The sequence below is a fragment of the Mugil cephalus genome, chromosome 13 (assembly GCF_022458985.1).
Source record: "Mugil cephalus isolate CIBA_MC_2020 chromosome 13, CIBA_Mcephalus_1.1, whole genome shotgun sequence".
NCBI lineage: Eukaryota > Metazoa > Chordata > Actinopteri > Mugiliformes > Mugilidae > Mugil > Mugil cephalus.
This window is the reverse complement of record NC_061782.1, coordinates 7015473-7038377: the sequence shown is the minus strand read 5'-3', so window position 1 is coordinate 7038377 and position 22905 is coordinate 7015473. Positions and strand designations below refer to the sequence as shown.

At 42.1% G+C, this 22905-nt stretch overlaps 1 protein-coding gene across 1 annotated transcript; it reads right to left on the bottom strand.

Annotated features, from left to right (window-relative positions):
* Positions 1-1043: 1043 nt before the first annotated feature.
* Positions 1044-22391, bottom strand: ret (ret proto-oncogene receptor tyrosine kinase). The gene is made up of 20 exons (XM_047602246.1): positions 22031-22391; positions 13527-13772; positions 12954-13247; positions 12607-12845; positions 12315-12510; positions 12027-12226; positions 10737-11019; positions 7935-8066; positions 7385-7495; positions 7171-7287; positions 6825-7069; positions 6579-6726; positions 6349-6456; positions 6050-6264; positions 5703-5825; positions 5542-5612; positions 4469-4606; positions 4209-4308; positions 3417-3564; positions 1044-2522 (listed from the first exon to the last, which is right to left on the bottom strand). The coding sequence occupies exons 1-20, from the start codon at positions 22092-22094 to the stop codon at positions 2365-2367; spliced, it is 3336 nt and encodes a 1111-aa protein (XP_047458202.1). The 5' UTR covers positions 22095-22391; the 3' UTR covers positions 1044-2364.
* Between the last annotated feature and the right edge of the window lie 514 nt (positions 22392-22905).

Sequence of the window (22905 nt, the reverse complement as noted above, 5' to 3'; positions counted from 1 at the left end):
ATTCGATTACGATTATTATTCTATGTTTCTATTCTATTCTATTCTATTCTATTCTATTCTATTCTATTCTATTCTCAATATTTCTTCAATATTATTGTTATTCTATGTTAATACATGAATCTACTGGACACTGAATTTCACTCAGGATAAATAAAATAATCTGGTGCAAGCATCAACAAACCTTGAGCAGAACCCAGCTCATATGGAGGGACACAACCGCCTAAGGTCGACTGGGTACAGACAGAAAACAGAGAGAAGAGAGCAGCAGGAGAAACGAGGTAAACATCCATCCGTCGTAGATACAGTACATACATCTGAAGATGTAGCTGATGATGTTATATGACAGTTTGAAAGTATCAGAGGAGTCATGGGCAGGATGGAGAATCGTTCATCCAGGTAGGAGTGGCCATGAAAACAACAATCTATCCCTCTTCACTTAATTGCAACATTTATTTTGTGGGGGAAAAAAACAATTGATTTATTTTAACTCTTAAGAAATGTGTGTTTCTTCCTCCTGTATCTCTGCCCTAGATAATAAAACAACTCTTATCTGACAACAACTGTGAATTGAATTACCACCGAGGAAGGTCTATCATTTGTTTAATGCCCAGTGTGTTTAATGTGATCGGTTATCGCCATGGTAAACCAGGAAATGTTCCCACGAGGCTCTATTTATAGCTCTTATTTTATTCATTTCCTTTATTAATGCCCATTAAGGGTGGCAGGAGTCTGGGGCTTATCTCTGCAGACATTATGCCAAAAGCACTGAGGCACCACGGAAAGGTCATCAGACCATCGCAGAGATTTTAATCAATACTTCGGACACATTTCCTTCATTTTTTTCCCCCCCTCAAGGGGTTCAGTCACATCAGAGCCAGTTGGTACTGGGCCGTGAAAATAAAAGGGAGAGCTTCAGTTGTTCAAATCTTTAATAAAGAGCACGATCAAAATCTTGATGGAGAGAATACTGTGGGTCGTTAGTCATTTATATTTTAATTTTATAAGAATTATAATTCTGCTGCAGGAACAATATTCCATCTCAGTAGACTTTCCAACATTTTTATTCAAAATATATCCCAGTGCTTCATATTGTAACCAACAAAGTGAACTTGCTATTCTTATAATATAAAATCCTGAAACATTTGCTCTTTCTTATTCGCTGACAGTGAATGTGGAACAGAGGAAAACAGAAAAGACATTGGTAGAAAGAAGCTCCCAAGACCACAACCTTATAGCTTTAATGATAATTTAGAAGACAATACTCCCAATAATTAGTGCGTAATGGATTAATCATTTCAGTAAGAGCACAGAGGCTGACAGTGATATTGTAATACTATAAAAATAACAATTTACGTGTTCAGCCGAGTATAATTTGTACATTTTTCCTTCATAAGTATCGGCATCAATGTTAAATCAGTCACAAACAGAATTTCACTTCACATATTGTAGAGAGCTGAAAAGACAAACTGCACTTTACTTTTTTATTTTTTATTAATTGGGACATAATCAAATAATATCAACATAACAGTGATAACACTCATTGGTTTACATAATCATACTTTTTCCACAAAGATTGCCTTGACAGTGAATGAAAGTGTGGACTGTAGTCTGACACTGGACGCGGTCACTATCTACATAAAGCCTCGTTTCTTCACACCAGAGTAGCGCGATGATATATTTATTTATTTTTTTTGTGTGTGTGTGTGTAGAAAAATAACAAGAAGAAATAGGATAAAACAAGAAGAAAAGCTAGAAAACCGTTCGCTGAACATGTCTGCGTTACTTCTCTTTGGCAATGACAGCTTTCAAAACTCGCAGGAGGAACACAAAATGGGTCTTTGACATTTTGAGGAGCGTAATCCTCTAAAGTAGAAAATTTTACATTTTCAGAACAACTTCAGCATTTTGCTCGTTTGTCCACTCCATCCCCAGCTGTCTACAACAGGTGATGGTAAAGACGTCCCCTTTTAATTCCTGGGCTGGAACCACATCTTCTTCACAGTCGCACATTTAACAGTTTGGAGGCTATTGTAGAAGCGGCACAGGCACTTAAAAGACAATTGACACTGACATACAATCTGGTACAACAGTCATGCAGTGATACAATTTGGCCGACATGACCCATGAGGTATTAATTAACATACTGAAGAGCTGGATGAAGCATGGTTTATGTTGATCCGGCAGGTTTTGCAGCAAGAAAAACAAACAAACGAAAGAAAAAAAAAGACCCCAGTTTTAAAAGTTGAATACCCGTGCAACAGAAATAAAAGGGAACCAACTTTAGCATCAGATTGTTTATGTACAGTCTTACAGAAATATACACATCTACCAATTAGTCATCTTTTCTACAGTGTCGGTTTGTCTTTAGCTATCGAGCTTGTCCACGGCTTTTGCGGGTGAGGGCAAAGCCATCCAGTTTGCATAAACACTATCATTGGCATATCTTGTAAAGACTGGATTAGTGGCATCATGTCTGTTGAGCGGTACCGGGCTCTTCTCAGGCCAGTTCGGGTATGACATGCCTAAAAACGAGAACATATCATTTTTCTGCACTCAGTGAAAGATAAACAGCGTGTGGACAGTAAGGCTCTCGAATCAAACTCCTTAGTGGCCGTCTCCGAAACAAGTCCTTCAGAGATGTACAGTTATGGCTTTATATTTGGTGTATGAAATAAATCCTAATGTAATTTGCTATTTTTTGGGCCTCTTTTTAATTAATCAAGACTTGTTACCCTTAATTTTGCTAAGGGATGCCTTCAAGTACCTTCAGATACAAATAACTAGTCACAGATGGTCTTTACTTTTCATCAGCGTCACCTGAGAGCTGCATTCAAAAGCCTTACTGTTTCTCTGTTCAGCATTGTGGAATCATTCTAGCTAATATACACTATTAGAAAGTCAGGAAATTTAACACAATCTGGAATTCAAGCCACAGTGAGTGGATTGATTCAGCGAGGACCTGTTTCAAATGTGACACACTGTTTCCTCCAGTGCAAACAAATAATGAAATGTGGACAATGGAGATGCAGTGGAGTGCAAAAAGGAGCTATTTACAAAATCAAATGCAGATGAAGCAATGACGAGTATGAGCGTATAAATTAGGATGAAAAGGTATATCCAGTATTTACATATGTGGCAATTGTTTTGGTCAGCATTCATGTACATTAGAAGCAGGTCCGAATAAAACGAAACAAAAGACACAAGATCTTTTTTTTTTTTTTTTTTTCCTCTCTCACTGAGCCTCTCATTTACGATGAAATGGGAGCTATGTCAGCATTTATCAGCAAAAAGGCATGCCTAGGTCACACAGTCACACACACTTGACTACGGAAAAAGCCAATCACAACTTGCCAAAAAAGAGAGCTTGTGTTGTGTGTCCTGTTTCTAAAATCGAGTAAATGCATGGGAGATTCTACCATAGAGCTTGTTTTCAATCCATGTGGAGGGGAGGGTTCGAGGGAGAGGGGCGTTATTACAGTCCACTAGTGGTGTGTCCTCTTCAGAGAGGGCGTCGTCGTACAGCAGGGCATCGGCCGGCGTGGACGCCGCCAGGTCCAGGTAATCCTGACAGGAGCAGATGAGGGGGCGATTAGGGTGATTAAGGAAGAGCTCATTCAAGGCATGTTAGGCTTAGACTTTCAAGGTCCCACGCACGCACGCGCTTGTCCAACAACTTTCACCTCGTCACGTTCAACGACCACCAGCTCTTTTTTTTGATAACAGCGAAGAACTGACGGGGCATCTGCGTTCCCGTCTCTTTAAACGCTCCATATTTAGCCTCACTTGAACAGCGGGAGCCTGTCTGGTATGCTCTGTGATTACACTGGGCAAGGCCACATTTTGGGACCGCTCTTCAAACGCTAATTATGGTATCTGAAGTGTGCGAGGGAGAGTGGCAGGTCTAACGGAGTAGCACACAGCATGCGTCTGAGTGGATAGTGGCTCTGAATGTTAAGCTGACGGGGCGTCGCACGTTGTCCAGCAGAAAATAACTACTGCTCATGTTGGGCCAGCTGCAACGTGGACGCTGAGTGGAAAGCTAAAAACTAACCACTGACAGTCAAATCTCAAAGACCTATCGCTAACCTTCTGTCAAACAATGTGCCAGTAATGAATGGAAAGAGGTTGATTAATAGGTCCCCTCCACTTCTTTCCAGTTAAAGAATATGAATCACTTACACCTGATGTATTTTATAGCTTCAACATACCCGACTTTTCACCATCATCTTTTCCAGTTCTTTGCTGATGTCTGAGAATGTCGGCCTCTTGTCAGATTCCTGCTTCCAGCATCGGAGCATGAGGTTGTACCTGCGGAGGAGTAAAAAGTTTCACAGTGGGTTAAACAGTTTAACATTTGATCCTCCCAACGGGGTCGTTTTCTCTCGACCGGCTGCTTTAATGCGGTGGTGTTGGGGAAGTTATAGCACCCAGTAGAAATGAGGAGATGTGGATGCACGACAGAGCTCACATTTCCTCCGAGCAGTTTTCTGGTCTCTCCATCCGGTAGCCAGTCTTGAGGAGGTTAAACAGGCGCTCAGGAGCGATGCCTGGGTACGGGTTTCCTCCCAGAGTCACTATTTCCCACAACAGCACACCAAAGGACCAGCTGGAAGAAAAAGCATAAGGAGAGTTATAAACCCTATTCGTAACATACCGTTGTTGTGGCTCTGCTACTTCCCGTCTTGTTCCACCGAGTGTCAGAGACGGTTTTAAATGCCTATTTATCCAGGGGAAGAAATTACCAACAACCTGGCGGTATTTAAATCAGACCGACCTATGTTGATGAACGCATTAATGTTTAATTTAATCATTTTGTCCGTCCAAACAGGTGAATAGTTCAGCGACATCTCAACTTTGCAGCCTAACTCTTGCACATCCTTTATGATTCTTAAGTGACAAGGGGCAGGAAATAGACACAAATCAAACAAAAGTTTGATTACATCCCTAAATCACAGACATGTCAATGTAATTTTTACTTGACAAATCACGGACATGGACAATTCGCACGCGATTGAGATCACAGACAACCTCTGTGATTATTAGAAATTACCGGTGAAACTAGTCCCGCCGTGCGAATAAGCATATAAATAAATAACCATAGATAACCTTCTTAGTTGTACGAAAGTCAATACCACTTTAATTAAATGTGATGCTACAGCCAGAGGCAAGTGGTTAGTGTAGCTTGGACAGGAAACCCGGTAAAACTAGATAACATAATCTCGATATCAGCGCCACTAAAGCTCCCATTTGTTTAGTCATATATATGCAAAAAAAAAAAGATTAAAATCCCTCTGTGGTTTTAGTAAGGGATTATGTGGTCACTTATTTATCAGATGGTAGCAGTACGCTCCGGTAAAACTACAAATATATATATATATTTTTTTTGCACAGACCCAACAAACAATAGAAAACATGATAATTGTTGAGGGTTATAGGCGTAAATTTTGTCGCCTTTGAACAGAAACTAGCTGCTGGTTTGGAAACTGACCGTAGCTGCTTAAAAGTGCATGAATAACTTTTCCAAATTCTGATCATACTCACACGTCACTTTGCGTTGTGTAGATGTGATCGAACAGCGACTCTATTGCCATCCATTTCACAGGTATACGGCCCTGGCACATAGAGAAATAGAGCATGTTAATTTTCATTTTAATTGTTTTGCGATAAATACAAGCAAACAGAACACATTTATATCTCTTTACCTTGCTCCTCTTAACATAGGAATCCTCTTCGTAGACGTCTCTGGAAAGGCCAAAGTCGGAGATCTTCATCTTCCGTCCTTCGGCCACGAGGACATTTCGTGCTGCGAGGTCCCTGTGAACGAGCTGTCGGAGCAGCATGCTGCTTTAAAGATGCTTCACAGAGCTCACACAAGCAAATAATTATAACTGTCTTCAGATCCTCCGCTTCAGTTTGCATCTATTTTTGCTAAAACATGTCAGATGAGACTCCAGATCCTTTAATATCTATAACTGACACATCAACTCCTTACCATGTATGATATTTAAAATTGCACTTTAAACTTGATGACCTTTCCTCTTCCAAATACCTTCATTTCTGCCAGGTATTGCATGCCTCTGGAGATCTGCCACGCAAAGGAGATCAGGTCCCCCATGGTGAGTGCCCTGTCGTCTGGGTTCTCCAGGTAGCTGGAGTTTCTGTTGGCATCCCTGCCCATGTAGCTCGGGCCAACTTTCCGGCTCTCTCGCAGGAAATTACGGAGTGACCCATACTTGGCGTACTCAACGATGAGATACAATGGACCTATTCAGAGAAATGCAGCGGTCAGTTAAAATGTGCAACACACATGCCCTGGCCGTGGATGGCAAAAAAGGGCTGAGATCTTACCCTCCTGGCTGCATGCTCCATACATCTTTATGACGTGAGGATGGTTGACTTGCTTCAGTAAAGTGAATTCTGACAGCAGGTCACGCAGCTCGCTATGTGAAGCGTTTTCTGCAGCGGAGGAAAAAGAGGGGAACGTAATGATGAAACCATTCATCCATTCAGACCTTCACTCTCCTCATATATCACCCTTACTTCCAGCCTCGCCTGGTCTTTGCCTTGGCTAGTTTTACCTTTAAGCATTTTCACAGCCACAGTGGTGTATCCAGCTTTTCCTTTCAGCCTGAATGCCGTCGCCTTGACAACTTTCCCAAACTCTCCTTCTCCTAAAGTCTTGCCGAGAACAAGGTTTTTACGAGGAAACTCCCACTTTGGATCCTCCTGTTGAGAAAACACAATGACGCTTTAAACTTCTTAAATGATCCGGTGTGTGCGTACAACACAGGGGGGGATTAAAAGTGAAAAGGCTGAAGGCTTACAGGTATTTTGAACGTGTCAGTCTCGATGGATTCCTGCGAGCCGCGGCGCAAGTTGTTCGCAGGGAAGCTGATGGGATAGGCCGGAGCTGGTCGGCGGAAAGTCATCTCAGCTGACGCTATCGGGGGCTTGGGTGAGTTCTTGTGGTACCGGTGGATGAAGTATGAGGACAGGAGGATGGACACGATGAAGGAGAGTAGCAGAGCCGTGGCAATGATGGTCTTGCACATGTCGTCGCATATGGCCTCTGAAGGAGAGTGCGCAGTTCATTTTCTTTAAGATGGGATCACTTAAGAGCTTGTGGAGATAATTTTTTCCTGCAGGTTTGTGTGATTCATGTCAACCTACCCTCAATGTCGTCCTTCTCACAGAAGCATTTATCAGAGAAGCAGTAGCAGGTGCCGAAGCAGGCCTTAATCCCGTTCCCACTCAAGCCTCGTTCGTGGCCTCCGATGACGGGCTCGGCTGCAGAGAGAAATTAAGTGTTAACGTAACCTACATGTTGCAGAATATTCATATAGTTAAGATCAGTATTTTAAAAATCAAAGCGCGTGTTTCATACTTGTGCAGTCTTGCGGGCAGAGTGATATGTCTTTGCTCTCCACTGCGTCGCAAACACTGTCTGGACATGTCCTCAGGTCAGGGGAGCACGTTGAATAATTTTCAGATATCCCTGAAAAAATGAGGGACGGAGAAAACGGATATAACTTCGAGAGGAAAACAACCAGATGCAACCTGACAACAAACAGCATAGATCGGTATGTAAGCCACAAGTAGTTTACAGTCACAAAAACACATGGTAGCTCTTAACAGTGCAGCACGGAGCACTTTTAATATTGGCTCATGACAGTGTGTGGCGTGCTCTACCAATGACAGGGTACTTGTTTTTACCAAAATTAAAACCACATTTTTCATTAGTCTCCCTGTTGCAGAACGGATATTGCTGAAGAGGATACACATGCAGGATCTGGGAATTTAATTTGATCCACGTCCACCACCGCTGAGGGAAACATGTTCTCGTTTAATTTCGGCGACATTATTCCAAGGTCTGACTAATATCCAGGGATGAGCTGGATTGCGAAAACACACAGTTATGTTAAAAGTAAACATACCTTTCTCAGTGCCTCGCCTCCACTGGCATCTACCTGTCGTTGCCCCCAGGCCCCGGGCAGACTCACAGTCTCCACGCTGTCTGTTCTCTGCACAGGACAGGAGCTGCTGGCTCTCCTGACTCGCCTTGTTAGCTATGTACAGCAGAGCCAAGGACACGCATAAGAAAATCTGGTAACACTTTCTATGAAGGTTGTATTTATAATGCACTCATAATGTTTTATAAGGTGCCTATAAAGCATTATAATAGTCATTATTACCATCTATACATATTCACAAGTCGTCATAACCAACTTCCTGATGCATTATGACAACTGGTTATGAATGATTGTAATTTTAATCTGAATAGTGCATTAGAAATATGTCAATATCTGCCTAGTCACTTGTTCATTTTATAATGCATCATAACTACTTTGCTTTGCTAAATGTGCATAGTGATGCATAATGAGTTTTGACTTCGCCTATAGTGCTTTATATCTGTAGTTATAAGTATATGTAATAAAGTTATAATAATGCATACATCTCCCTACAGCACACAGTTATAAACAGCTATGCAATTTCATAAGTGCTATTTGTCAGCACTAAGTAAAGTGACAAGAATTTGACACTATTATTAACAGATATAAGTTACTATGAGTAATTAAAAGGTGCAATGAACTAAGTCCTGAGTCTGGCATCTTTACCTCATATGCACAATGTTAATATCATAGGTGTTATTTGTCAGCTTTAGGTAAATTAGTTGTGGATATAAGACTATTATAAACAAATAGGAGGCACAATGAAATGAGAGCCTGGACAGTAAAGACAAAAGGAATGCATTTAGTTCACTTTGTTTTCATTTAAACCAACACACATAATCAGAATGATCATCAATGCTCTGAGCACATTACACAAACACATGAAACAGGCCACAAGAGATGTGTCCTAGAGATGTGTCTCTTAAAAGTGCCTTTGGGTTGGTGAGGTGATTCAGGGTCAGAGGTCAGGAGATGGTTTGACAGCAACTACAAGAAGAACAGAGGCAAATCTTTAGTGCCCTAGCTGGGTTTGTTTTTTTATGCAGAAGGGTTTGATTGAAAACACATAAGCAGATCACGTTTTTTGTTTAAAGCAGCCTAATGAGACATTGTGTTACCGCATATCATGCAGGCAGCGCAGATTACCCGTAGGTGGCTTAAGCTAGCTACACGAAAGTTACCAGACACGGCTAGTTTTAACTCACAAATTAGATCGTTTTCATATTCTTGCGTTTAATGATTGAAACCATTCGAAATCATTGCTTTAATATGTAAACGATGTGCTTCATGTAAGCAAAGTAAGGCATTAGCTCACAAAACACTAGCAGGACAGAGAGACGACCTACCTGTCCTGGAGAGGGCTCAGCAGAGAAAGGAAAGAAAAGCCGCTTTACGACTAGTACATACAGTCAATGCTTTACGACAGTGGGAGGAGCTGGGGACGGAGGTGGGTGGGGTCAGGGGTCATGGACTAAGGAATGACATTTCTACAATAATAATAATATTAATAAAAACGATATCAAAATAATATCTGACGGCATTCAATAAACGCGGACATTTCTAGCGATCCTGTATAAGAGACCGATATAACAAATAACCATTAATTTTTTTTCGAATCTCAAAGTGCCGAATCCTGCAGCAAAATTGACGTTACATTAAAAACCGAAATAAGACCATTACAAATCTAGTATAAATTAAATTAAATCAAACCTCTTCATTGCGCAGTGTCACATTGACAGTCGTCCTCACGAAATAACTTCCAATTGAAATACATCAGTTGGAAATTCGTTTCGAGCGGCAAATTTGAGAAAAATCGGCAGGCACCAAACAATAGATTCATTTTCGTGACAGTTTCACATCCACTGTGACACCGGGTTGGCATTTAACCGCTTCTTTATACAGGACATTGATAATCATTCTGATCATGTGTGTTGGTTTAAATGAAAATAAAGTGAACTAAATGCATTCCTTTTGTCTTTACTGTCCAGGCTCTCATTTCATTGTGCCTCATATTTGTTTATAATAGTCTTATATCCACAACACCTCATTTGCACTAATTTACCTAAAGCTGACAAATAACACCTATGATATTAACATTGTGCATATGGGGTAAAGATGCCAGACTCAGGACTTAGTTCATTGCACCTTTTAATTACTCATAGTAACTTATATCTGTTAATAATAGTGTCATATTCTTGTTACTTTACTTAGAGCTGACAAATAGCACTTATGAAATTGCATAGCTTTTTATGACTGTGTGCTGTAGGGAGATGTATACATTATTATAACTTTATTACATATACTTATAACTACAGATATAAAGCACTATAGGCGAAGTCAAAACTCATTATGCATCACTATGCACATTTAGCAAAGCAAAGTAGTTATGATGCATCATAACATTAACAAGTGACTAGGCAGATATTGACATATTTCTAATGCACTATTCAGATTAACATTACAATCATTCATAACCAGTTGTCATAATGCATCAGGAAGTTGGTTATGACGACTTGTGAATATGTATAGATGGTAATAATGACCATTATAATGCTTTATAGACACTTTATAAAATATTATGAGTGCATTCATAGGGCATTATAAATACAACCTTCATAGAAAGTGTTACCGAAAATCTTAAAAGGACACGTGGGAAAGGGTAAATCCGCTGTAAAGAGTCTATTTAGTGATGTAGATTAAAGACTGGCACAGATGAGATTCTTTTTAAGCTTTTGGGAGCACTTTGCGAAGGAAATATAAAGGGGCTCTGGGCTGTTGCAGTCTTACCTTCACCATCTAGTACGATGAGGATCTGAGTGCTGGCCTCAAGCTGTGTGTGTCCCTCCTGAGCAACAACAAGGTACTGAAGGTCCTGGCACTCGGGCTTGCTCAGCACCTCAGAGTCGTTCACGTACAGCAGCCCCCACATCTCATCTGGGCCCTGGGTGATGCTTATGGCTGCGTAGCAGGACAGCGAGTCAGCAGACATGTTCTTATCCGGTACCTCCAGTCGGTACGTGACACTGAAGCCGTCGAACTGCTGACAGTTTTCAACACAAACCCTGCCAACCTGACAGGAGACAGAAATCGGAGATTTAAAATGTGAATGACAGCAGTATCGGTGAAGATGAGATATGCAGACAGCCGCCGTGGACGGCTGTGATTAACTAAATTCCTTGTTTTACTGACTGCCAGCAGGTGGCAGTCTCTCGGTATGTTTCAGTGAGAGTCAGGGATGTTTTTGAAGATGTTAAATGGTTTTGATTTTGGTATAATAAATGTAAATAACTGAGAAAAAATCTCTCATTGAGAGATAACTTATTTCAGCATCAAGTCTGTGGACTAGTCTTTTTTTTTTTTAGTAAGTCTGACTTCCTATTTGCACTAAAATAGCAGCTCTCGTGGCCTATTAATTGTTCATGGCCAAAGAAACTTTTACTTAAGTTTTGCAGCTCATTACATACCAATATATTGCTTGTAGATCAGATGTGTTTTTTTTTTTTTTGTCTTTCAGCAAGAAAGATGTTTTTTTAATAAAAGAAGACACTTGTTCATCGTCATTGGCCAACAATTTAAATGAAATTAAGTATTGAAATGAATGGCCTTTTACACGGGGGACAATATTGATCATTGTGAAAAGGAAAGTTTTCGATCCATATGTTGGAGTCTTTCCAGCTCATTAGGCCATAATGAGGAAAAGATTGTACTATACACCGATCAGGCATAACATTATGACCAACCTCTGTGGATCATTCCACAGACACTTGATCAGTTTGGGATTTAGCTGCTCTTCATGCTTTTTTTGTGTTTTTGTGTGTATGTCTGTGTCAAGCTGCATCCTGCTGTGTCATTGCTATGGAATGGATGGATGCCAGGTCTAAAAGTTTCCCAGCAGAACACTGTTGTCACAAGATGGTTTAAATTTTATTTCTTTCTCCCGTCAGTGGTCATAATGTTGTGGCTGATCAGACTAAATTGTGCAGGCCGATCTTCAAATGACGTATAAACATCCTCATTCACGACAGCAGCAGTGTGAACAGAGAGTTCAAGGTCGGTATTGTAAGTAGTCACGAGCACCTGTGCGTAGACAGAAGCTCTGCGTGCCAGCGTGAACGTGTGTGTGATGTTGGCGAAGCTGATGTGGACCGGTAAGATGGTGACGTTGAAGTGCAGCAGCACCGTCCCCTCTTGTCCGGGGTAGGTGGTGTCGTTGACCCGGTAGTCCAGGAGGAGGGTGCGATTCTCCGTCACGTAAAGGTTCCTCTTCAGGACTAGCTCTAAAGAAAAAGAAAAGAAAAAACTTGTGAAAATCTGTAAACCTCACAAAAAGAAAACCTCAGTTTCAACAGGCTCTGCTTTACTGACGGTATTCGTGAACGGTCTCTCGGATGCCTCCGGGAGCTGCTTTCTTTTCACTGAAGGTGTCTTTTATGTCAAATGTTTCCTTTATCCACGGGTCACTGTTGTTCAGAGTCCCCACGTACTTATTGTGACTCTGGTCTATGGGGAAGATGGGGGTTAAATCCCTGTCAAAGACGAACAAGGTGCCAAAAGATCCACCCTGAAAAAATAAAAGTCAAAGTGAGACACTTGAAGCTGAACGTAAAATAAATAGATAAATGAGTCCGTAAACAGATCCAACCAGATAAGCTCTCACCTTGGTCCGGTTGAAGCTGATGATAATATCAGCTGTGTCCGTTCCGTTCACGTACGGCGCGTTATCGTCCTCGTCGTTGACAAAAACGTCCAGTGAAGTCTCCACCTTGGTGATGACCGTCTCCGTTCGGACTGTGCAAACCAGCAGGAGCCGGTAGAACTCGCTCTCCTCCCGGTCCAACGGAGCGGTCACCACCAGCTCCGTGGTGTTCTCGTTGACGGCAAACGGTGCCGGGGTATCTGAGGACAAGAGGAACAACAAGCATGTGTCTGCAGCCACGGCACAGCGGTGTAGCTGCCTAAAATGCTAGAGAGTAGAGAAATCTCTGCTTTTTTGGTGTGTCTAACCTGACTCCACGTTATAAGTGATGGTGTAGTTGGGGCAGATGTTTAGTCTTGTGAGACGTCGAAGCTGCCGCAAGGGCCCGGGGAACCTGTTTTCCATGATGTGCGGGCTAGAGACGTCCCTGTGAGGGAAGCACAGCTCCTTCATGTCTGTCTGAGCACACCGAGGCATCGAGACGTTAACGAAGTCCAGGGTGATCCGAGGGGAGTTCTTGGTGATGCACAGGGACCTCTTAGAGAAGTCAGGTAAAACCATGGCATGGAGGACTAACTTCTTCACAGACCATGGCATTTGATCTGATGAGATGCACAGCAAAAACAAAAAAAAACAAAGCAAAGAGGCCTTTTAATCTCAGACAGTGCTCTTTTTTGATGACTGAGCTCTTTCTCAGCGTTTATGCAATCACATTATCATCCTGAAGGCAGAAAACCGAGCACAGAGCCAACGCGTTATTAGTATGCAAGGAGCATATACGTCAGGAAAGTAATTCACTCTTATGTGCAGGAGAAGATACCTGGCACTGAACTGGGACTGCACATTACCATCAAAATAAAAAGCTGGGTTTTCAAACTCACACAGCATGGCGAAGTCGCTCTCCTCCAGGGTTTTGTTCAGGGAAAGTATTCCAGTGTGGACGTCCATTTGGAACCAGGAGGTGTAGGCGGGACGTCTGAGAGAGCTAATCCAGCACAGGTGGAAGTGAGGCCGCTCCATGTCGCTGTCCAGCATGGCGTGCACCTGCAGGATGGGCGTCCCCGCTGGTAAGCCCACGTACACCGTTTCAACGTACTCATTCTGAGGGAAGTAGAGCCCTGTCGCTCCTGCACAGAGAAGACATGAAGCATCCAGATGTTTAAAAAACAGGCGGTCAAGTGAATCACAGTTCTTATATTTCCCCCCTCATGAGGAATGATTATTACAGAGCATTATTGCAGCCAATATCAGACATCTCTTTTTGGATGTTTGACAGTGACAACAATACACACTGACAATGCCGTCTGGCCCCTGAATGGAAATTAACACATACGTGGAAAATGACAGCAATTTTTTTTTCCTCCCTCCCCTCCCTCCCTTCCTGCGATATGCCTTTCATCTCACCCCGTTAGCGGAAATTGAAAGGAGGGCTCAAATGACACTTATTCAGCTCTTTTAATGAATTTCTCACATGGTCAATAACATGTGGTTTCCGATTCTCCTTGTAGTTCACCTTGAGAAGCTTAATTACGAGGGATAACATGATACGGAGGAGAAATGAATCATTACCTGCCAGAGGAGAGCGTGGGCCACGTATTTGTGTGCGTTTGTGTTTGGGGTAATCCATAAAGCGTCCTGGCAGGTTGTGTGTTTTACAGGAAAATGGAGACGTGAGTGTTCCTCCTGTAATTATATCCCTGTTGTGTTCCTCTTTGACGACGGTAGGCGACCATTTAGGGAACGCACTAATGTCATTAGCAGACAGCAAAACTAGATTTTCTATTTCTGTTTGGTGCAGTTGAGGCCTCGGCTCTGGTTTCAGACATTGATTTAATTTCGCTGGGCTTAGATGACAGGAGGCCGGGCTGATGGATAAAATGTGGCCGTCCTTCCTGAAGGATGGAGATACACTCAGCGAGGCCGCAGACCTTTTTATTAAAAGTGTCCCCGGGACAAAAACAAACAGCAGGCCAGTCATTTGGTAATTCTGCTGGGACGGTGGGAGTCAGTCTTGTGGCATGTTAATGTTTTAGGGATGATTTTTTTTCTTTTTTTCATCTCCTAAACCTATTAAAACCAAATTAAAACTATTTATGCTAATGCTTTTAAGAAAAAAACAAAGGGAATATTTGGCATTGCAAAGCTGTGACAGCATAATTTATGAATATAAATTGAACAAAAATGCAAAAATAATTTGAATTTTTCCAAAACTTTCAACCCAAAAAAAATGGAAAATTTTACAAATTCATCTTGTAAGTGGGTCGTTCAAACGAATTAGATTTTAGTACCTTACAGGATGTAAGGTACTAAAATTACTAATTGATATGAGTCCCAGAAACTAAATGCTTTTAAACTTTGCATACATTTTTATTGTTTGTGGGACTTTAAAGACAAGAGAAAATTAAGACAGAATTTTACGGCTGCAAGAAATCTGTGCAATCTAACGTGCTTAAAATGGTCATTAGAGGGCGCCATTATTAAACTGACACAGCCCCCAGAAAAAGTTCAAAACCTGCAGCTTAGTCATTATCACAACATATCACTACACCACTGTCTCTGCTGGTTTGATAAGACGCTAAAGGTCCTGCATCCACTTATAGTTTTTAACAAGCAGGTGTTTTCTCCTACCGCTTCACACAACCCTTTGTTTATTAGGCAAATAAAGAAAATTAATCTGCAAAAATCGCACACGTGACAAAGCCGTGAATCAAATGCAGCAGACGACAGCAGCGCTGCGAATAAAACTAGGGGGTCCAAAGTGTTAACCGGTGGGAGTCGAACGCATTTGCGTAGGCGGGCCTTGGCTCTGAGCCACAGCGGCTGGACCCCATGCAACACAATTCGTTTATATCATTCAAAATTCAATTTCTCTCCCGGACAGAAGCCAACAGAAAGCAAGCAGTTTATATCAAAACTAATTAATTGAATGGCTCAAGCAGGCCTCTCTCTGAGCAAATGGCATCTTTGGTCTGTGAAGCCATGATGATGATTTTTTTTTTTTTTTCCAAAGCATGACTCATTACCTTTTCTAAATGATGCACAAGAATGACAGAAACACACACAGTGATGACATTTCACCCACTGTGATCAAGCAAGAATATTGAGTTTTAATAATGAGAAGTAAAAGACCAAATAAAATATGAGGTAAAGGTTTCGATGTGTTATTATTTCCAGTTCTTAGATTTAGACATATAGAGGGACAATGAGATGTTTTTTTTGGAACAGCCTCGGCCATAAACCAGAGTGTGTAAACACTACCGTCATAAGCAGACGTTTTACAGCCTTCACTCACCTATAAAACTGATGCTGAGCCTCAACATACAGTGTCATTTCTTCAAAAGCTACAGTAAGTAATTTTGCAAACAAAGCCAGTGTTTGAACAGGAGGACTCTTGTAGCAATCCGTGTTTACCAAAGATAACATGTACTGCTGAGTGGATGGCGAAATTGAACTTGAAAAACATGAAAAACCCAAGCGGAAAGCACCCTCGCTCATCTGCGCACGTCTGCTCTTCCTGGTTGCTGCCGCTCGCTGGTGTGTGCCGTTTCCATGGGCTAATTAAGGCTGTGTGCGTGCGTGTGTGTCTCTGCTCTGTCTCCTGTTTTAACGGACGGCAGGAAGAACAAAAAGGACAAAAGCTCATCACAAAATCCGAAGCCATGCGCTCAGTCGGCCACAGATCATAGCGTGTCTGGGACTGGTGAGAGCTGATAGGGTGGGACCGGGACGCCCTCTCCATCGTCCCAGACAAAGACAGGAACTCAATTAGCTCGATGCGTGCTTCGGCTGATAGATTTACCAGCTATGAGCTCATGTGTAGCAACCCACAAGCTTACCGATCTGCCTTTGTGAATCTATCTCCACAGAGGTCTCCCTAATAGAAAACACAGGCCCCACACCCAGATGTCCTCATGGCAGATCTAGAGAAGTGACCTAGCCTAGCTGCCGTGGGATTAATCCCCTCAATGAGCTCGCCGCGGTGAGAGCTCGGCCACATGCCCTTTCTCTCCCCAAGGTCAATGTGCGCTGCATCTGCCCCTGGTAACGACCCATTGGAAAGGCAGTGTATCTGGCAGCAGACCAATCAATAACGGCACTAATCAACAGTGATGCTGATTGTTTTCCGCTGATGAGAACGACGGGGAGAAACGCTGATGGCGGCACGTGTGCAACCATCTCCAATATGCTAAACAGAAAACCCCCGAGCTCAGGCTTCAGCGAGCATGTCCGCAGAAAATATTACCTCCAGCGTTCGGGGTTTTAATTTCACAGCCAGCTCAACAATTTCGTTCATCAATACCCATATTTCCAAATAATCTGTCGCCTTTTACAAAGTAGCTGCAGCCCGCCAACACTGAGGAGCCTTTCGCCCCTGCTATGTCATGGTGATATAAATGCAATAAATATTATAATAACTCAGAAAACTATCACGATTACTCTGCTTCCAAAGACGTAACAGTTATGGGAATGGTTCTCTCCAAAGATTCAATTAACTAAAAAGCTGCACATTCAACTATAATTCCACTTATGAAAGCTATTATTGATCATAATGTTTTGAAATCTCTTTCCCCCTCAGTTTCCTGTGCCATTACTCTTCATCACATCACGCTGGATCCAGAATCAGGATCACAGTTACGACGCTTCAGTCTGAAAACAGTTCGCTGTAATAAGGGGGAGGAAGTCATTTCCTGTCATGATGACACAGTCATCAAACTTTTCATCAGAGTAATAAGATATTTGATCTCGGAATCAGAGGATGCAGTCAGGCTCCAGGTAGAGTACTCAGTTTACCAGTGATGCATACCATAACATAATAATCAATTACTCTATAATGTAATCCAATTAGCCCTGGGAGAATACAAGAGCTGAGATCCAATGAACCATGTTCATCAGTCATCAAGAAATCTAATAGTACATCTCCTTAGGGGTTAGCTCCAAGTACAAATTCAGTTTAAGGATTCCTCTGGGGATGAGTGTGGCATCAAAAATTGAACATGTGGTGCATCACGGAGCTTTAGTCATTAGGCTGCTTTGATAAAACTATATATCATCATCACAGTGGTGGTAAAAGGCCATAAGATCCATTGACTTGTGCCCGGAATAAGGGTAAAGATGTAGGAATCTATTTGCATTTAAACAGTTTTGAGATTTCACGAAGGTTTAAATGGCCTAATTTGAGACTCAAGGACTTCATGATCATTGTTCAGCTTTTATATTTAGTGCAACTAACAACGTACCAAAAGCAACAGACTCACAACTTCACAGAAAGAGGCGTGCTAGCAGCTCTGTGAGAACACCAAAAACACTAATGTTGCAGTGTCAACACTAACACTGTGATGTTTAGCAGATGTAATATTTGTCATGCTACTCTGGTGCCACATACTATTCAGCACTAAAGACAACCTACAGCTGAGGTTGATGAGAATGTCATTATTCGCGCAGCTATTGGACACATCTTGACCTAATTATGGTGCAGTAAACAGTCAGGGGGCCGTTAATATCATTGGAATCCATAATCTACGAATAATGAAAGTCGTGGAAATGCATCCAACAGCTGGTGAGACGTTTTGGTCTCATTTCTGGTCTCTGCTGGGTCTAGTATAGTGTCACGTTGCTCGGTGAATCTGATGGACAGTCTGGAAACAAAGGATTGGACAACGCATTATGTCCGAGAATGGAGTGCGCTGAGTTTCCAGCACAAATGGAAGTGAGGCTTTCAGAGTTTCTGGCACAAGCAGGTGGCGTGAAGAGGTGGAAAATTATTCAGTAAAACGAAGGATCAAACAAATGGACACAGTGAGATTCCAGGGTGGGGCTGGTGGAGGAGAGGCACGCCGCAAAATAAGTAAAAAGGAATGGTGTTTATGGAAAATGAGACTTTAATTTGAAGACATTCGCGAATGATGATGTTCACCAGGACCAGAAAAACACTTCCTTCGTTCACTCTTCCGCGGGGTCACAAGCACCATGAGGATTTCAAACGGGCCGCGGTTGTTCTTTGTTTCGTTCATTGCTGTAAACGATGGGTCAAACACAGCGTGCACCGAGAGGCAACTGGAAAATAACTTGTCAAGGCTCATGTGAAACGAGAGGACTAAATGCCCCGAGGGCGAAATTTCAATCAATGTCTCCTTGTCCTTTCACCACAGCAAATTAGATTCAACCCACGCATGAGAGGGAAGTGTGACCCTGAACTGACTAGAGGATCAGGCACGGAGCTTTGACAGGTAGGAGCAACACCCATGCAACGGCACCACTGGAAGCAACAGTCCAGAGTTAAAGGTTGGGACTCTACAGGCACTAGAAGTACATTTGGGTGGTTGCTATCCATTTAAAAATAAAAAAATTAAAAGAACACTGGTACAGTCTGGCTAGAAATCTAAGAGGAAAATTCATTTTTGCATTTTTATCATAAGTTGAAAGCTGAAAAAATGTGGAGCTATAACAGAAAAGTCCAAAGGTCTGCATCCATCTCAAAATGAACCAGGACATTTAAGAAAAAGAGCATGTTTATTGTTGCTCACCGGCTTCTCCTTCCTGAGGCCACATGGTTATGGGTTCATATCTCACAGCGTGAGGTGCTGTGTGCCACATATTTCATAATAATGCGTAAAAATAAAAGCCAAACTCTGTATGCCACAAACGCGGACTCTGTAACCAGGTTTCTTTTCGGACCTGCCAGGCCTCGACTGAGTGATGAAGTTCTTTCGAGTTCCTAAGATGCGAAGAAAGGACCAATTTAATCCAGACGCCAAACTTAAGCTTATGTTACGACGCTGTCCAATTACACTAAAAGAGATGCGGTGAAAGCTCAGTGGGAAATTGGCATGATTTATAATGCATCCATAGGCAACACAAGACAGTAGCTTCACTAAATTATATAATGCAATAAGGAGCAGCATGTAACAAATGAGATTTATTGGTCTGGTCCTTCTCAAATGGGAAGGATGCTGATGACATTTTTTATTTTTATTTTTTTTTTTTTTTGAGGAGTTGCCGAAGAGGCTCGTGAGCTTCCTCTGGGATGGAGGGGTGTGGTGTGGTGTGGTGAGGTGTGTGGGGGGTCATCACCGAGTTACGATAGTTAAGGTTTCAAAGGTCAGGGGGCAAAGCAGGGTCAAAGATACAGTAGCAAGGTCACGGCAGAAGAAAAACGGATCAATGCCTTTATGTGAAAACATCTGTGGTTCTTCTTGTGGGAGTGATGGATGATGAACAGACGTGTCGGTTGAGAGGATTTTGTTAATGTCTATAAAGGCTTTCACCACATGTAGCCACGAAACGTACGTGTACGGTCGCATTCAAATTTGTTTATCCGTACTGCTTTTAAATGAATCTAATCAGGCAAAGCCACGACAAACCAAAAGATACTTAAATTGTTTGCGTTCAGAGTGAGCTCATTTACGTCGTGAAAGGCTTCAGTTCTCCCACTCAACTCTAGTCCTGAGAGGAGGAAAACACTTCCAGCACGCTTAAAAAATGTTGATTACTTTAATAGTGAGCCCTGATTGCCAATTTCCTTAGGCTGATGACCTTAGCAAGAAACATTACACTAATCAGTAACCTGTAACCTAGACCACTGATGATGTAAATCACCAAACACACACACCACTGCCACTCAAACAAACCAATTATTTACATTCTACCAAATATTAAATGACGTATGGCAATGAAAGTTTGGACTAAGCTCGTTTCATTTGCTCAGAACATGAGCAAAACCCTTTGCCATCACAGAAGAGAAAATGACGTCAGCAGTCAGAACCGTCGCCCAACAATGAGACAAAACCATCAGCTTGATGGTGCCCGTACAGTAAAATCAATCTGATGTGGCACTTTGAAGGAAGTTAGCGTCCAGCCTGCAATCGGAACAGTGTGTGCACTTGTATAACAGGCGATATTTTCCTAAAGAAAACAAACAGCCAGTGTTTGCCCAGAGATAGGAGCAGCTGCTGCACACCTGCCTGCAGCTCGCCTCGTCTCCTCCTCCTCCTCTCAACAAGTGTAGGTCTTTTGTTGCGACAAACGGGCAGGTGATGGGCGCCGCTTTCACGTAGGGTGTAGATTTCAGCACCCATTTAATTACCATTACGTCCTTGACATGTGAAATCCAACTAGACCGACCGGCGTTCTCCTACATATATATATATATATATATTTATATATATCAGTAGAAACGCCTGCTTCACTTAGAGAAGTGGGATGCACTTAGAGGGGGAGCATGATATGTTTTGTGCGTCTGTGTGGGTTTACATCATTCAGCTACTGTGTCACAATGAAAAATAATCAAAGGACATTGCATTCTGGTGTGGCACCATAAAGATTTCATGAATCACTTTAACTCCGACAGAAAACTGCTCCCTGGGGCGATTACATAGGCCTATAGTTTATTGGTTGCCCCCCACTTTTGCAGAAATAGCAATGACACATTTGACATGAAAATGTTTCACACCTTTTTCAAATCTCAATTCCACCAAAAGACTGAGTACACACTGTGTACCCCCGATGAAAGCACCAGTAGAAGCCTATGTTGAGACAAGTTTTAAGTCTCAAAACAAATTCAGGAATTACACACAATGGCCTATATTTGTCTGAGCATCGCATTTGGAATTGCACGCTGAGATTTGCACACTCCTGAGCCATGAGGGACGCTATAAATATAGACGGGCATGGGAGGACAGTGTTGGTACAGTTGGGCTGTGGGATTGTGAACAGGATTATAATATTATGATATATGACTGCATTCGTTTGACTCTAGGTTCCAGCTTGCCATACCATGCATAACAACCAGCGCACAATGCAAGTATCACTTTCTGCAGTGTGAAACAGCGCTGGCATCGTGTTCGTGCCATTTCAGATGCTTCCTGGAAAAGTCTTAAAAAATCACTCAGATTCCAAAATGCTGCAATTTAGCACATACAGTTTACACATAAGTAATCATGTGTAATTTGTTAGCTGCAGTCTTTAGGTTCAAAGATTTGTCAAAACCATTCTCCTCATCACGGTTAGTTTTCAAAATAGATTTAGTGAATTTAAATTACACCACAAAGCAAACATAATTCAGTTATTTCTGGGCTCACACAACAAGGATTGGCCTCTATGACTGACAGGAGAGTGGAGAGGAAGAAGATGCTGTAAACAAAACCTGATGCTCTCAAACTAGCAGGATAAAACGCATAAAGCAACCACAACTTAACATGCTCTCATCCTGATGAGCACTTCATAGAATATTTCTTTTATGTTGATTGCATGCGTATCTCTATCACCAAATCATCCATAGATTTGGAGGGTGGAACACATTAGTGCAACATGTAAAATAAAATAACATGAACATCATGTGCTCTTTTGCCTTTCCAGCGAATTGAACAGTAACACGTGTGATCCTTACCTTCCAGCAGCAGCAGCAGCAGCGCAACGATGTTTCCCCGAGAGAAACCACAACTTGACCCCATATTCGCGAACCATAAGTGAAAGTTGCTGAATGAAAAAATGACTCGAAAAAGTTCCTTTGACCGAAAATGTAAAAATTAAAATGAAAGCAAAGCGCTAAAACGAACAAAGGCGGCGCGTAAACCAGTGTGCGTCCTGCGTCCGCGGCTCCTGAAGTCCACAGTGTCCCATAGACGGGCTGCTGCGTGCGGCTCCAGTGGCTGCTGCTGGGCTGACTGGCTGGTCAGGGGGAGGAGGTTCACTGCTTCACTACTCACTGCCCCGCTGCTTCCGCAGCAGCAGGCGGCACAGCATCCACAGGAAATTTTAAGAGCATAATTTAACAGCGGGTCAGTCATCTCATTAACGCTCTGCGGGGGAAAAAATTATTAACTATTACCATTAGACGGGAAATGGTTCATTTTAAAGGTACATGCACTGTTTTTTTGTTTTTGTTTTTTTTAAAAAGGGGGATCATGTGTGCATTGATTCATCATCACTGACGTGTAATGATTTTTATTTATTGATGTGTTTTAATCAAAATAAATCACGATTGCACATCTGAGTTGCTGGATACATGATACAACATGTGGAAAACACAAGTGTAAAGCATTAAGGGAGCTTCTGTAATAGACACATAGCAAAGTTTTTTATGCTAAATAATGAAACAATTCACTTATGAGCTGCAAACCTAAGATTTCAAACACTACGTGGATTAATAACTTTTCACAACTGATTTCTCGGATTTATCTCAACATAAATTCTCATTTTAACTCCCACACTCTGCAGGACCCTTCCCCTCTCAGGTCTGAGTTGTGTGTCCAAGGCTGACGA

Bases quoted from the DNA above. Each gene is read 5' to 3' on its own strand.
- ret (XM_047602246.1), bottom strand. From the start codon at position 22,094: ATGGGGTCAAGTTGTGGTTTCTCTCGGGGAAACATCGTTGCGCTGCTG. The intron at 12,511-12,606 runs GTGAGAGCTTAT...TTATTTTTTCAG, and splicing joins TCAGCTTCAACCGGACCAAG to GGTGGATCTTTTGGCACCTT. The intron at 4,607-5,541 runs GTGAGTATGATC...TTTTTCTTCCAG, and splicing joins TACACAACGCAAAGTGACGT to CTGGTCCTTTGGTGTGCTGT.